This window comes from Balaenoptera ricei, chromosome 6 (genome assembly GCF_028023285.1).
Source record: "Balaenoptera ricei isolate mBalRic1 chromosome 6, mBalRic1.hap2, whole genome shotgun sequence".
In the NCBI taxonomy this organism is placed as follows: Eukaryota; Metazoa; Chordata; class Mammalia; order Artiodactyla; family Balaenopteridae; genus Balaenoptera; species Balaenoptera ricei.
This window is the reverse complement of record NC_082644.1, coordinates 26,645,022-26,659,731: the sequence shown is the minus strand read 5'-3', so window position 1 is coordinate 26,659,731 and position 14,710 is coordinate 26,645,022. Positions and strand designations below refer to the sequence as shown.

The 14,710-nt window shown below is 42.1% G+C and overlaps 1 protein-coding gene across 1 annotated transcript in view; it reads right to left on the bottom strand.

The window, feature by feature from the left end:
- Window positions 1-89: 89 nt before the first annotated feature.
- The window catches only part of LOC132367750 (NUT family member 2G-like), a 39,151-nt gene continuing 24,530 nt past the window's right edge, over window positions 90-14,710 (bottom strand). The window contains exon 9 of the mRNA XM_059926341.1: window positions 90-336. Within this exon, the coding sequence (XP_059782324.1) occupies window positions 90-336 (247 nt within the window). The remainder of the gene's footprint in view (window positions 337-14,710) is intronic.

Sequence of the window (14,710 nt, the reverse complement as noted above, 5' to 3'; positions counted from 1 at the left end):
GAAGCTGCCTGGGCTCGAACAAGTATGCCTTTTGTTGGAAGGCGGGGCACTGGAAGGGGGAATGTCCTGAGCACTTTCCTGTGAGACACCTAAGGGGCAACCTTGACTGGCCCCAGGTCCTTACAATTCTCTCCAATGAGAGATTCCTGCACACCAACTGATGGAGCCTGAGTGCCTTCCCAGCTCCAGATCCCACTCGATCCATCCTCATCACTCCAGCAGAGTCTCGGGTCAACCTCGATGTGGCAGGTAGGAGAACTGAATTTCTTGTAGACACTGGAGCCACCTGCTCTGTTCTGACTTGGCCAGCTGCCCCCCTCTCCAACAGAGACTGTACTGTGACAGGAGTTGATAGACAGCCAAAGGTAAGGTGATTTACATCTCCCCTTGCCCACAGAGTCAGGCCCATTATTATTATTCACTCCTTTTTGTATATGCCAGAATGCCCTGTCCTCCTCCTCAGAAGAGATTTGCTAAATAAGTTAAGAGCTAGTATATTCTTAGGAGGTAGAGAATTCAAGCAGAGAATGCATCTGTTAGTAGCCCCAGATGACCCACCTGCTGGTCATCAAAATATTCCCCAAGACATTCCCCAAGAAATTAGGGAACAAGTAGATCCTGCAGTTTGGGATACCTCAGTGCCAGGAAGGGCAAAACCTGTTCCCCCAATAAACATAAAGTTAAAGCCTGGGGCAAAATACCCCTGGAAAAGATCTTTTAAAGCCTGAGGCCCTGAGGGGAATCCAACTGCTGCTCAGCAAGTTCCTAAAACACAGACTCATTAGGCCCTGCCAATCCCCTTGCAACACCCCGATCCTCCCCATTCAGAAGCCTAATGGGGAGTTTTGGTTTGTGCAAGACTTACAAGCAGTGAATGAGGCACTCATCCCTATTCACCCATTGGTGCCAAACACATACACCTTCCTCACCCAAGTGCCAGGGAGCACCCAGTATTTCTCTGTTTTGGACCTCAAAGATGCACTTTTCTGTATTCCTCTACATCCTGAGTCTCAATACCTTTTTGCCTTTGAATGGAGGGACCCTGACACCCTGGAGGCTACCCAATATACGGGAACAGTGCTTCCTCAGCGATTTGGGACAGCCCCCATCTTTTGGAAACACGTTAGCAAGGGAACTGAGGGAACTGAGCCTTGAGAAGGAACTCTGCTGCAATATGTTGATGATTTATTGATAAGTAGTGAGACCGAACAAGATTCAGATCAAAATACCATTAGGGTCCTAAATTTTCTGGCAGAAAGGCGATATAAAGTCTCTCCAACAAAGGCTCAGATCTCACAGCAGTGGGTTCAATATTTAGGATTTGTTTTGACCCCAGGGGCACAAGCCCTGGCCATAGATCAAAAAACAGCAATTAGTGCATTACCATCTCCAACCGCAAAGAGGCAACTTCGAGGCTTTCTCAGGATGGCTGTGTTCTGTTGTGTCTGGATTCCAAATTATGGCCTTATAGCAAAACCCCTCTATGAGGCTCTAAAGGGAGAAGAAAGAGAACCCCTTCAATGGAATAAGGACCACTAGTGGGCCTTTGAGACTCTAAGGACTGAATTAAGTAGAGCACCAGCACTGGAGCTTCCAAATTTGGACCAACCCTTTACCCTATACATTCACGAGAAGTCAGGGATAGCACTAGGAGTTCTGACCCAAAAGCTGGGACCAGATCAGAGAACAGGGGGCTTACTTTTCAAAACAACTGGACTCAGTGGCCCTGGGATGGCCAAGCTGCCTGCGGGCAGTAGCAGCCACAGCCCTGTTAGTTAATGGGTCTTCCAAGCTCACCCTGGGACAACATTTAGATGTGTTAACCTCTCATCAGGTACAATCTGTGCTGGAAGTCAAAGGACATTGATTGACTGGAGGAAGGTTAACAAAATAACAGGCCCTCCTAATGGACGCCCCCAACATTACCTTAAAGGTGTGTCAAACCCCAAACCCATAAACTCTGCTTCCAGTGGTCAAGAGTGGAGACTTATTGCATCAGTGTATAGAGACCATAGAACAAACTTACTCCAGTAGGTCTGATCTTCTAGATGAGCCTCTAGACAGCCCTGAGGTCGAATGGTTTACTGATGGGAGCAGTTTTGTAGAAATGGTAAACTGAAAGGTGGTGTATGCCATAGTTTGCCTAGATGAAGTCATAGAAGCCAAGGCCCAGCCACCCCAGACATCAGCCCAAAAGGCTGAACTAATTGCCTTAACGAGAGTTTGCAATTAGGGAAGGATAAGAAATTAAATATTTTTACTGACTTTAAGTATGGGTTCCATGTGTTCCATGCTTATGCTGCCATTTGGAAAGAAAGAGGAATGGTAATCGCTAGAAGTTCCCCCCTAAAACATAAAGATTTGATTTTGACTCTTTTAGAAACAGCGCAGCTCCCGACCTAGGTAGCAGTAGTCCACTGTAGGGGCCATCACAGGGAGGGGCCTTTTGTTAGCCAAGGGAACAGCAAAGCTGATCAAATTGCAAAACAGACAGCTCGATTGCAGGATCCTGAACAAGTTATGGCCCTAGTGATTGGCCCCCTGAACTCCCTAGCTCCCCCACTATTCCCCACAGGAACAAGAAAATTCTGAGAAATGGAGCTATGAGCAAGGAAGCACAGGCTGGTATAGAAAGGAGGATAGGGTGCTAATCCCTGAGGCCCAACAATGGAAACTCACTAAGAGCTTACATGACGCCACCCACTATGGGAGGGGTGCACTATGGGACTTGATGCAAAAGGCTTTTTCAGGGAAGGAGCTTAAAAGAACAATAAAACAAGTAAGGCTTGCCTGGAATTTATGTGCCCCTAATAACCCACAGACCTATCTACTCCCCACTTCGTTACTCAGGCCAATTCAATGCCGGGGGACATGCCTGAGGGAAGACTGGCAGTTAGATTTCACTCAAATGCCCTCACGATCAGGATATAACTATCTTCTGGTGTCTGTTGATACTTTCACAGGATGGGTTGAAGCCCTCCCCACCCGATCTGAAAAGGCCATGGAAGTGTGTAAGTCCCTTTTAGAAGAAATAATTCCTCAGTTTGGATTTCCAAAGTCCCTCCAGAGTGATAACGGGCCCTCTTTTATAGCCAAAATCACACAGGGGCTCACAACGGCCCTAGGGATAGACTACAAGCCACTTCTTGGCACCCTCAGTCTTCAGGGAAGGTAGAGAAAATGAACAATACTTTATTTATTTTTATTTATTTATGGCTGTGTTGGGTCTTCGTTTCCATGCGAGGGCTTTCTCTAGTTGCGGCAACGGGGGCCACTCTTCATCGCGGTGCGCGGGCCTCTCACTATCGCGGCCTCTCTTGTTGTGGAGCACAGGCTCCAGACGCGCAGGCTCAGTAATTGTGGCACACGGGCCTAGTTGCTCCGTGGCATGTGGGATCTTCCCAGACCAGGGCTCGAACCCGTGTCCCCTGCATTGGCAGGCAGACTCTCAACCACTGCACCACCAGGGAAGCCCGAACAATACTTTAAAGAAAACTTTAATGGCATTTCCCTGGTGGTCCAGTGGTTGAGACTCCTTGCTCCCAATGCAGCAGGCCTGGGTTCAATCCCTGGTTGGGGAACTAGATCCCGCATGCCACATCTAAGAGATTCCCGCATGCCACAAAACTAAAGATCCTGCATGCCACAGCAAAGATCCCATAGGCAGCAACTAAGACCCAGCACAGCCAAATAAATAAAGAAACAAATAAGTAAATAAATAAATATTTTTTAAAAAATAAAGAAAACCTTAGCAAAGGTCTGCCAAGAAACTCATGAACCCTGGACCAACTTGCTTCCTATTGTACTCTTCAGGGTCTGTGTAGCCCCCAGGAGTGGTCTGAGGCTTAGCCCATTTGAAATGACCTATGGGAGGCCTTTTCTTACTACTGATGTTCTATCAGATGAGGAAGTGAACCAGACCCTGAGATATATTATTAATCTAGAACAAGTTCAGAAGGCAATCCAGGATTATGCTCACAAGGCACTGTCAGCTCCCACTAAAGATACAGAGGAAGGAGCAGTTCCTTCACAAATAAACCCTGGGGACTAAGTTCTTCTTAAAACATGGAAAGGGGGGTGCCCCAAAGACCAACAATTGCCAAGATGAAAGGGCCCTTATAAAGTAATTTTAGCCACCCCTACTGCTGTCAAACTTCAAGGGATATATATCTAGTTGCGTATATTTGTCCACACTAAAGTTTTACCTCCAGAAACCCCACAGGTCACAACCGAAGAACAATACACCTCTGAGTCAGTGGAAAATCTGAGATACCTATTCAAAAGATAGGCACCATCGACAGGTAAGTAAAATGATGTAGTGGGTTGGACTCCTATTTGAAGCCTTAACAAGACTTGGAACCTCTCTTTTTTCCTTGGCTGATGCGGTTCTTGACAATTGTCTGGCTTTTGTCTTGCAGAACAAGATGCAGCTTGTGCCATAACTAATACTTTCTGCTGCACTTGGTTAACTAATACTTCCTGTTACACATGGATCAATGTGACAGGACAGGTAACAGTTAATATTAAGGAAATATACACCCAGGCAGAGTGGCTTCACAATTTCAACAGGGGCGATATTGCCTCCACTGTCTGGTCAACAGTTAAAAAAGAAGAAGAAGAAAAGAAGCCCTCCCAAAGTTAACCTGGTTCCTGCCCTTTCCAGACCCTTTAGTGGCTATTGTTGTTCTTTCTAGCCCTTGTTTGTTTAACTTTTTGGTTAAGTTTGTGTCTTCTAGGCTCTAACAGTTTGAAGGAAGCCTCATGAGGGCTCAAGGAATTCAGCCCATTCCAGTGGAGAGTGGCCCAGCTCCCTACAGGTCGTTGGAACAGTCAGCAAAGGATTTCTATACCTCTAGGGTAGGCTAGGGTCTGCAGACCCTGTCCAGCAGGAAGAAGTTTCAAAAGAAGAGACCTTTGGCCCCTCACCCCTTAAGAATAAGGGTGTAGAGTCTCTCAGAGGGAAATGAGACAGGCTGGGACCTGGGACCCTTTGCAGCAGTGCTGCAATGCTTGCATCTGGACAAACATTTCCTCAAGCAAAAAAATACAAAGAAACTATAAGGGACTAAAAATAACTGCGTGCATGCTCAGTTGGGACAAATTATGGACAAAAAATACACAAAGACCAAAAAGCCCAAATGCCACTTCTGAAGAGCCAGGAGAAAAAACAGGGGGTTGGGAGCAAAAACAGGGTACTGTGCATGCCCCCTGCACACAACATCACAAAGGGGTGGGCAAACCACCTAAGCCACCCCTCTGGCCCAACCCCTGGACACAACCTTACCCTCACCCCCATATAAGGAACCAGCTCGCCCCCCCCTCAGGGAGCAGGTTAACAAGGGAAACTGTTGTTTGTTCTGGCTCCCCCCTTGCTGCAGCAGGGGCTCCAATAAAGCCTTGCTTGAATTTCTTGTCTGGCCTCTTATCATTTTCTATTGATTAAGGAGGGCAAGAACCCTGGTTGGTAACACTTTCACTTCTCTACTTCTTTCTTTTCCACTATATAAATTTTTTTATTGTGCCCTACTAATTCCTTTGTTGATTTTGTAGCTGTATTTTCAGTTACTTACATAGTGGTTGCTGTATTAGTTGGGGTTCGCCAGAGAAACCGAACCAATAGGAATCAGGAGAGAGGGAGAGAAGAGGGAGAGAGAGAGATTGATTTTTATTATGAGGGGTTGACTCACATGATTATGGAGACTGAGAAGTCCCATGATCTGCCATCTGCAAGCTGGAGACCCAGGAAAACCGGTGGTATAATTTCAGCCTGAGTCTGAAGGTCTAAGAACCAGGGGAGGCAATGGTGTATATCCCAGTCTAGGGGCAGAAGAAGACCAATGTCCCAACTCAACCAGGCAAATAAGAAAGAAAAAAAGGCAAATTCTTCCTTCTTCTGCCTTTTGTTCCATTCAGGCCCTCAACAGGTTGGATGATGCTCACCCACCCTGGGGAGGGCAGTCTACTGAGTCCACCGATTCAAATGCTGATTTCATCCAGAAACACCCTCACAGACACACCCAGAAATAATGTTTAATCTGGGTACCCTGTAGTGCAGTAAAATTGACACAAAGGTTAACCATCATAGTTGCTATAATCATTACACTGTGCATCTTAATTTACCCGAATCTACTTTAGATTATTAAGTTTGGTAATAGAGAAACTCATCCAATATAGTTCCATTAACTTTCCCTCCTTTGTGCTGTTATTGTCATTTTTATTACATCTCTATGATATATCATCAATACAATATTTTAATTTAAACTTTATACATTCTTTAACCTTTTTAATTCAGTTAGTAGAGGATAGGGAAATATATTTATGCAGTCTTTTACAGTTACCCTTATATTTACCATTTTCTTGCTCTTTATTTCCTCCTGTAAATTTGATTTAACATCCTATATCCTTTTCTTTCATATGGAAAGACTTTCTTTAGTATTTCTTATAAGGCAAGATTGCTAGCAATGAATTATCTCAGTCTTTGTTAATCTGAAAATACCCTTATTTCAACTTCATTTTGAAGGATAGTTTGACTGGGTATGGAATTCTTGGTTGACAGATTTTTCCTTTTAGCACTTTGAGTATTTTATCTCACTGTCCTCCTTTTTTTTTTTTTTTTTTTTTCTAATGAGAAGCCAGCTATTAATTGGAATGTTGTTCCTTTATGTAAGATAAGTCTTTTTTCTCCTGCTGCTTTCAAGATTCTCTCTTGGTCTTTATATTTGATTTGATATGTCCAGATACAGATTTCTTTTGATCCTACTTGGTGTATGTTGGGTCTCTTGAATTTTAGATTAATTTTTTTAACATCATTATTGGAGTATAATTGCTTTACAATGTTTTGTTAGTTTCTGCTATATAAAAAATTGAATCAGCTATATGTATACATATATTCCCATATCCCCTCCCTCTTGTGCCTCCTTCTCACTCTCCCTATCTCACCCCTCTAGGTGGTCACAAAGCACCTAGCTGATCTCCCTGTGCTATGCAGCTGCTTCCCACTAGCTATCTATTTTACATTTGGTAGTGTATATATGTCCGTGCTACTCTCTCACTTCATCCCAGCGTACCCTTCCCACCCCGTGTCCTCAAGTCCATTCTCTATGTCTGTGTCATTATTCCTGTCCTGCTCGTAAGTTCATCAGAACCATTTTTTTTTTTTTTTGGATTCCATATATATGTGTTAGCATACAATATTTGTTTTTCTCTTTCTGACTTACTTCACTCTGTATGACAGACTCTAGGTCCATTCACCTCTCAGAAATAACTCAATTTCATTTCTTTTTTATAGCTGAGTAATATCCCATTGTGTATATGTGCCACATCTTCTTTATGCATTCATCTGTCGATGGACAATTAGGTTGCTTCCATGTCCTGGCTATTGTAAATAGTGCTACAATGAACATTGTGGTACATGTCTCTTTTTGAATTACAGTTTTCTTAGGGTATGTGCCCAGTAGTGGGATTGCTGGGTCATGTGGTAGTTTCTATTTTTAGTTTTTTAAGGAATCTCCATACTGTTCTCCATAGTGGCTGTATCAATTTACATTCCCACCAACAGTGCAAGAGGGTTCCCTTTTCTCCACACCCTCTCCAGCATTTATTGTTTGTAGATTTTTTGATGATGGCCATTCTGACCAGTGTGAGGTGATGCCTCATTGTGGTTTTGTTATATTATTATTTTTCATCAAATTTGAAAAAATTTTGGCTATTGTTTCTTAAAATTTTTTTTACCCATTTCTTCCTCTGCTTTCCTTCTGGGATTCCCATTATGCATATATTAATATGTCTGATGACTCTCTGAGAGTCTGTTCATTTTTCTTCATTTATTTCTCTTTCTATTTTTCAGATTGGATAATTCCTATTAATCTATCTTCAAGTTCATTTATTCTTCCTTCTGTCATCTTGAATCTTCTGTTGAAATTAGTGAATTTAAAAATTTTCATTTTTGAAACCTTCAACTACAGACTTTCTACTTGGTTCTTTTTTAAAATAATTGCTATCCTTTTATTAATATTTTCTATTCAGTGGGTCATTACCATCATACTTTTCTTAAATTCTTTAAACATGGTTCCCTTCTCTTTTTTTTTAGACATATTTATAATAGATGTTTTCAAGTTTTAGTCTACTAAATCCAATATCTAGAGCCCATGCAGTTTCTATTTTATGGGTTTCAATTTCTTGTCTCTTAATGTTTTTTGTTGAAAATTAAGCATTTTAGAAAAAATATTACAGCAATTCTGTATTCTGATATGCCCCCTCCTACCTCTCAGATTTGTGGCTGTTTCTTCTTTTCAGAAATATACCTAAATTAATTATATGATATCTGTCTCCCTGCTGATGTCTCTGTTCAGATTTTTAGTTTTTAAAATTCTTATTTTTATGTAACCTTATCTTTTTAGGGGTTAACCCTGTGTCAGCATAGCTTAGTAGTCAATTGAAAATGTTTACACTAAAACACTTTCCATCAGTAAGGTTTCCACCCTTTCCCAGTGTATCTGTATGTGGGTTGGAGAAGGTATTCAGAATTCAAGTTTGCTAGCTTTTGCTAGTCTTTCTAGCTTTTATTTTCTATTGGACACCACCCTGTCTCCCCCATGCCTGCACATAAGCTTACATTCAGCCAGGAATGTGTAGATAGCTAAGGTTGTCTCCAATTTTTTCCCAGCATGTGTGCAGCCTTACACATGTGTTCACACATCCAGACCACCAAGGACATGTGGGAGTTTATTATGGCCCACTCTAGTGGTCTCATTTGGGGGATTTTTCTGTTAAATTTTTGGTTAGTCTGCCAGTCTGCTGTTAACCTCAACTAACATCATGACTTCATACTACCTGCAATGTTGCCATTCCTCATTGGTTTCCACCAAAATTGCTTTCTGACAATGACCAAAGGTATTGGGTATCTAGAGTTCTGTTCCAAATCAAGTCAGACCTCTTCAGCAGTAAACTTCTGATTTTCACAGCTTGCCCCACCCTGGCAGAACTACTGTTGCTCATGGAACCAGGGAAGGGGGTGGTGGTAAGAACTGACACAGGCAATAATGCCACAGACTCCCACTGTTATTGCTCAAGGTTTAGTAGGGGTTTTTTTTGTTATTTTTGTTTTTACTTCAATAAGCACTTCTCAATTAACTGATACCATAGTCAGTTTTTAGAGTCCTGGAATTGTTGCTTTTGATAATTTTGTCCAGTTTTATCATTGCTTTTCAGGAAGAGGATTTGATAAGCTCCTCATGCCATTATTCTAGAAATATCACCAATATTTCTTTCCAATAAACAGAACAAAAAACTATCAAGAGTGAATATGTTTAAATACCCAAATACAGTGCTTTTTACTTCCTGGAATAATTAGTCTTCTCTACGGAATTCCAATTAATTTCCATCCTTTAAATGTAACTTGTGTGGGCATGATCTGGCCAGTTTACCTCAGCCAACACAAAAAGAAAGCACTGCAACCATAACCAATTATTTGTCTGAATAAGTTCACTGAAAGTAAGATGCTCTGGGGAGGACACCATCTGATCACTACAGCACAGTCCTATTTTTGTGCACCACACTCCTTGCTCTAGCACTCTTTTACCCTTTCAGTATTTAACTCTCTTTTTCTTACATAACAACATATATATATATGTTTAAATTAATGGTGTGGTTTTGTCTCCTGATTATATTCTGAATGACATAAGATGAGAGAAAGGTAACTGTATGGGAGGAAATTTATTTCTAGTTACCATGGGCATGTCTGTTGACACATGGAGCTGACTGGAATCAAGTTGGAAAGAAAGTTAAATTGAGTAAGATTTTTGTCAGAGTCATATTATTAAAAGAGGTCATCAACCTGTGCTAAAAAAAAGCATTTATTTTGAGACATAAAACAATCCTTGTGCCCCAACCACCTATGTGCAGGAAATTGGCTGAGAAATCTCATTACTCCAAGAAGCATAACGATATATTACCTGATGCCTTTTTAAGAAGTGGCCAAAGATAATGGATATCATCAAAAAGTCTATAAATAATAAATGCTAGAGAGGATGGGGAGAAAAGGGAATTGTACACTGTAGATGGGAATGTAAATTGGTGCAGCCACTATAGAAAAGAGTATGGAGTTTCCTTAAAAACTAAAAATAGAACTACAAACGATCCAGCAATTCAACTCCTAGGTATATATCCAGAAAAAATGAAAATTCTAATTCAAAAAGACACATGCACCCCAATGTTCATAGCAGCACTATTTACAATAACCAAGACATAGAAGCAACTCAAGTGCCCATCAACAAAAGATTGGAGATTTTTGAGAAGATGGCGGAAGAGTAAGATGCGGAGATCACCTTCCTCCCCACAGATATATCAGAAATACATCTACACGTGGAACTGCTCCTATAGAACACCCACTGAACGCTGGCAGAAGACCTCAGACCTTCCCAAAGGCAAGAAACTCCCTACGTACCTGGGTAGGGCAAAAGAAAAAAAGAAAAAACAGAGACAAAAGAATAGGGACAGGACCTGCACCAGTGGGAGGGAGCTGTGAAGGAGGAAAGGTTTCCACACACTAGAAGCCCCTTCGCGGGCAGAGACTGCGGGTGGCGGAGTGGGAAGCTTCAGAGCCACGGAGGAGAGCGCAACAACAGGGGTGCAGAGGGCAAAGCGGAGAGATTCCCGCACAGAGATTCCGTGCCGACCAGCACTCTCCTGGAGGAGAGGCTTGTCTGCTCACCCGCCGGGGCAGGCAGGGGCTGGGAGCTGAGGCTCGGGCTTCGGTCGGATCCCAGTGAGAGGACTGGGGTTGGCAGCGTGAACACAGCCTGAAGGGGTTAGCGCACCACAGCTAGCCGGGAGGGAGTCCGGGAAAAGTCTGGAGCTGCCGAAGAGACAAGAGACTTTTTCTTGCCCCTTTGTTTCCTGGTGCACGAGGAGAGGGGATTAAGAGCGCTGCTTCAAGGAGCTCCAGAGATTGGCGCGAGTCGGGGCTATCAGCGCGGACCCCAGAGACGGGCATGAGACGCCAAGGCTGCTGCTGCCGACACCAAGAAGCCTGTGTGTGAGCACAGGTCACTATCCCCACCTCCCCTCCTGGGAGCCTGTGCAGCCCACCACTGCCAGGGTCCCGTGATCCAGCGACAACTTCCCCGGGAGAACGCACGGCGTGCCTCAGGCTGGAGCAACGTCACGCTGGCGTCTGCCGCCGCAGGTTCGCCCGCATCTGTACCCCTCCCTCCCCCCGGGTCTGAGTGAGCCAGAGCCACCAAATCAGCTGCTCCTTTAACCTTGTCCGGTCTGAGCGAAGAACAGACGTCCTCAGGCGACCTACACACAGAGGTGGGTCCAAATCCAAAGCTGAATCCCAGGAGCTGTGCGAACAAAGAAGAGAAAGGGAAATTTCTCCCAGCAGCCTCAGGAGAAGTGGATGAAATCTCCACAGTCAACTTGATGTACCCTGCATCTGTGGAATACCTGAATAGACAACGAATCATCCCAAATTGAGGTGGTGGACTTTGGGAGCAAGATAGATTATTTTCTCCCCTTTTCCTCTTTTTGTGAGTGTGTATGTGTATGCTTCCGTGTTAGATTTTGTCTGTATAGCTTTGCTTTAACCATTTGTCCTAGGGTTCTGTCCATCCGTTTTTTGTTTTTTTTTTTTGGTTTTTTTTTTTACTTTAAAAATTTTTTTTAATAATATTTTTTTATTTTAATAACTTTATTTTATTTTACCCTCTTTCTTTCTTTCTTTCTTTCTATTTTTTCTCCCTTTTATTCTGAGCCGTGTGGAGGACAGGCTCTTGGTGCTCCAGCCAGGCGTCAGGGCTGTGCCACTGAGGTGGGAAAGCCAACTTCAGGACACTGATCCACAAGAGACCTTCCAGCTCCACGTAATAACAAATGACGAAAATCTCCCAGAGATCTCCATCTCAACACCAAGACTCAGCTTCACTCAACGACCAGCAAGCTACAGTGCTGGACACCCTATGCCAAACAACTAGCAAGACAGGAACACAGCCCCATCCATTAGCAGAGAGGCTGTCTAAAACCATAATAAGGCCACAGACACCCCAAAACACCACCAGATGTGGACCTGCCCACCAGAAAGACAAGATCCAGCCTCATCCACCAGAACACAGGCACTCCCCTCCACCAGGAAACCTACACAACCCACTGAACCAACCTTAGCCACTGGGGACAGACACCAAAAACAACAGGAACTACGAACCTGCAACCTGTGAAAAGGAGACCCCAAACACAGTAAGATCAGCAAAATGAAAAGACAGAAAAACACACAGCAGATGAAGGAGCAAGGTAAAAACACACCAGACCTAACAAATGAAGAGGACATAGGCAGGCTACCTGAAAAAGAATTCAGAATAATGATAGTAAAGATGATCCAAAATCTTGGAAATAGAACACAGAAAATGTAAGAAACATTTAACAAGGACCTAGAAGGACTAAAGAGGAAACAAGCAATGATGAACAACACAATAAATGAAATTAAAAATACTCTAGAAGGGATCAATAGCAGAATAGCTGAGGCAGAAGAACAAATAAGTGAACTGGAAGATAAAATAGTGGAAATAACTACTGCAGAGCAGAATAAAGAAAAAAGAATGAAAAGAACTGAGGACAGTCTCAGAGACCTCTGGGACAACATTAAACGCACCAACATTCGAATTATAGGGGTCCCAGAAGAAGAAGAGAAAAAGAAAGGCACTGAGAAAATATTTGAAGAGATTATAGTTGAAAACTTCCCTAATATGGGAAAGGAAATAGTTAATCACGTCCATGAAGCACAGAGAGTCCCAAACAGGATAAATCCAAGGAGAAACACGCCAAGACACATATTAATCAAACTATCAAGAATTAAATACAAAGAAAACATATTAAAAGCAGCAAGGGAAAAACAACAAATAACACACAAGGGAATCCCCATAAGGTTAACAGCTGATTTTTCAGCAGAAACTCTGCAAGTCGGAAGGGAGTGGCAGGACATATGTAAAGTGATGAAGGAGAAAAACCTACAACCAAGATTACCCAGCAAGTATCTCCTTCAGATTTGATGGAGAAATTAAAACCTTTACAGACAAGCAAAAGCTGAGAGAGTTCAGCACCACCAAACCAGCTTTACAACAAATGCTAAAGGAACTTCTCTAGGCAAGAAACACAAGAGAAGGAAAACACCTACAATAACAAACCCAAAACAATTAAGAAAATGGGAATAGGAACATAAATATCGATAATTACCTTAAATGTAAATGGATTAAATGCTCCCACCAAAAGGCACAGACTGGCTGAATGGATACAAAAACAAAACCCGTATATATGCTGTCTACAAGAGACCCACTTCAGACCTAGGGACACATAGAGACTGAAAGTGAGGGGATGGAAAAAGATATCCCATGCAGATGGAAATCAGAAGAAAGCTGGAGTAGCAATTCTCATATCAAACAAAATAGACTTTAAAATAAAGATTATTACAAGAGACAAAGAAGGACACTACATAATGATCAAGGGATTGATCCAAGAAGAAGATATAATAATTGTAAATATTTATGCGCCCAACATAGGAGCACCTCAATACATAAGGCAAATACTAACAGCCATAAAAGGGGAAATCGACAGTAACAAAATCATAGTAGGGGACTTTAACACCTCACTTTCACCAATGGAAAGGTCATCCAAAATGAAAATAAATAAGGAAACACAAGCTTTAAATCATACATTAAACAAGATGGACTTAATTGATATTTATAGGACATTCCATCCAAAAACAACAAAATACACATTTTTCACAAGTGCTCATGGAACATTCTCCAGGAGGGATCATATCTTGGGTCACAAATCAAGCCTTGGTAAATTTAAGAAAATTGAAATTGTATCAAGTATCTTTTCTGACCACAACGCTATGAGACTAGATATCAATTACAGGAAAAGATCTGGAAAAAAAATACAAACAAATGGAGGATAAACAATACACTACTTTAATAACGAAGTGATCACTGAAGAAATCAAAGAGGAAATCAAAAAATACCTAGAAACAAATGACAATGGAGACACGACGACCCAAAACCTATGGGATGCAGCAAAAGCAGTTCTAATGGGAAGTTTACAGCAATACAATCCTACCTTAAGAAACAGGAAACATCTCAAATGAACAACCTAACCTTGCACCTAAAGCAAGTAGAGAAAGAAGAACAAAAAAAAACCCCAAGTTAGCAGAAGGAAAGAAATCATAAAGATCAGATCAGAAATAAATGAAAAAGAAATGAAGGAAACGATAGCAAAGATCAATAAAACAAAAAGCTGGTTCTTTGAGAAGATAAACAAAATTGATAAACCATTAGCCAGGCGCATCAAGAGAAAAAGGGAGAAGACTCAAATCAATAGAATTAGAAATGAAAAAGGAGAAGTAACAACTGACACTGCAGAAATACAAAGGATCATGAGAGATTACTACAAGGAACTCTATGCCAATAAAATGGACAACCTGGAAGAAATGGACAGATTCTTAGAAATGCACAACCTGCCGAGACTGAACCAGGAAGAAATAGAAAATATGAACAGACCAATCACAGGCACTGAAATTGAAACTGTGATTAAAAATCTTCCAACAAACAAAAGCCCAGGACCAGATGGCTTCACAGGCAAATTATATCAAACATTTAGAGAAGAGTTCACACCTATCCTTCTCAAATTCTTCCAAAATATAGCATAGGGAGGAACACTC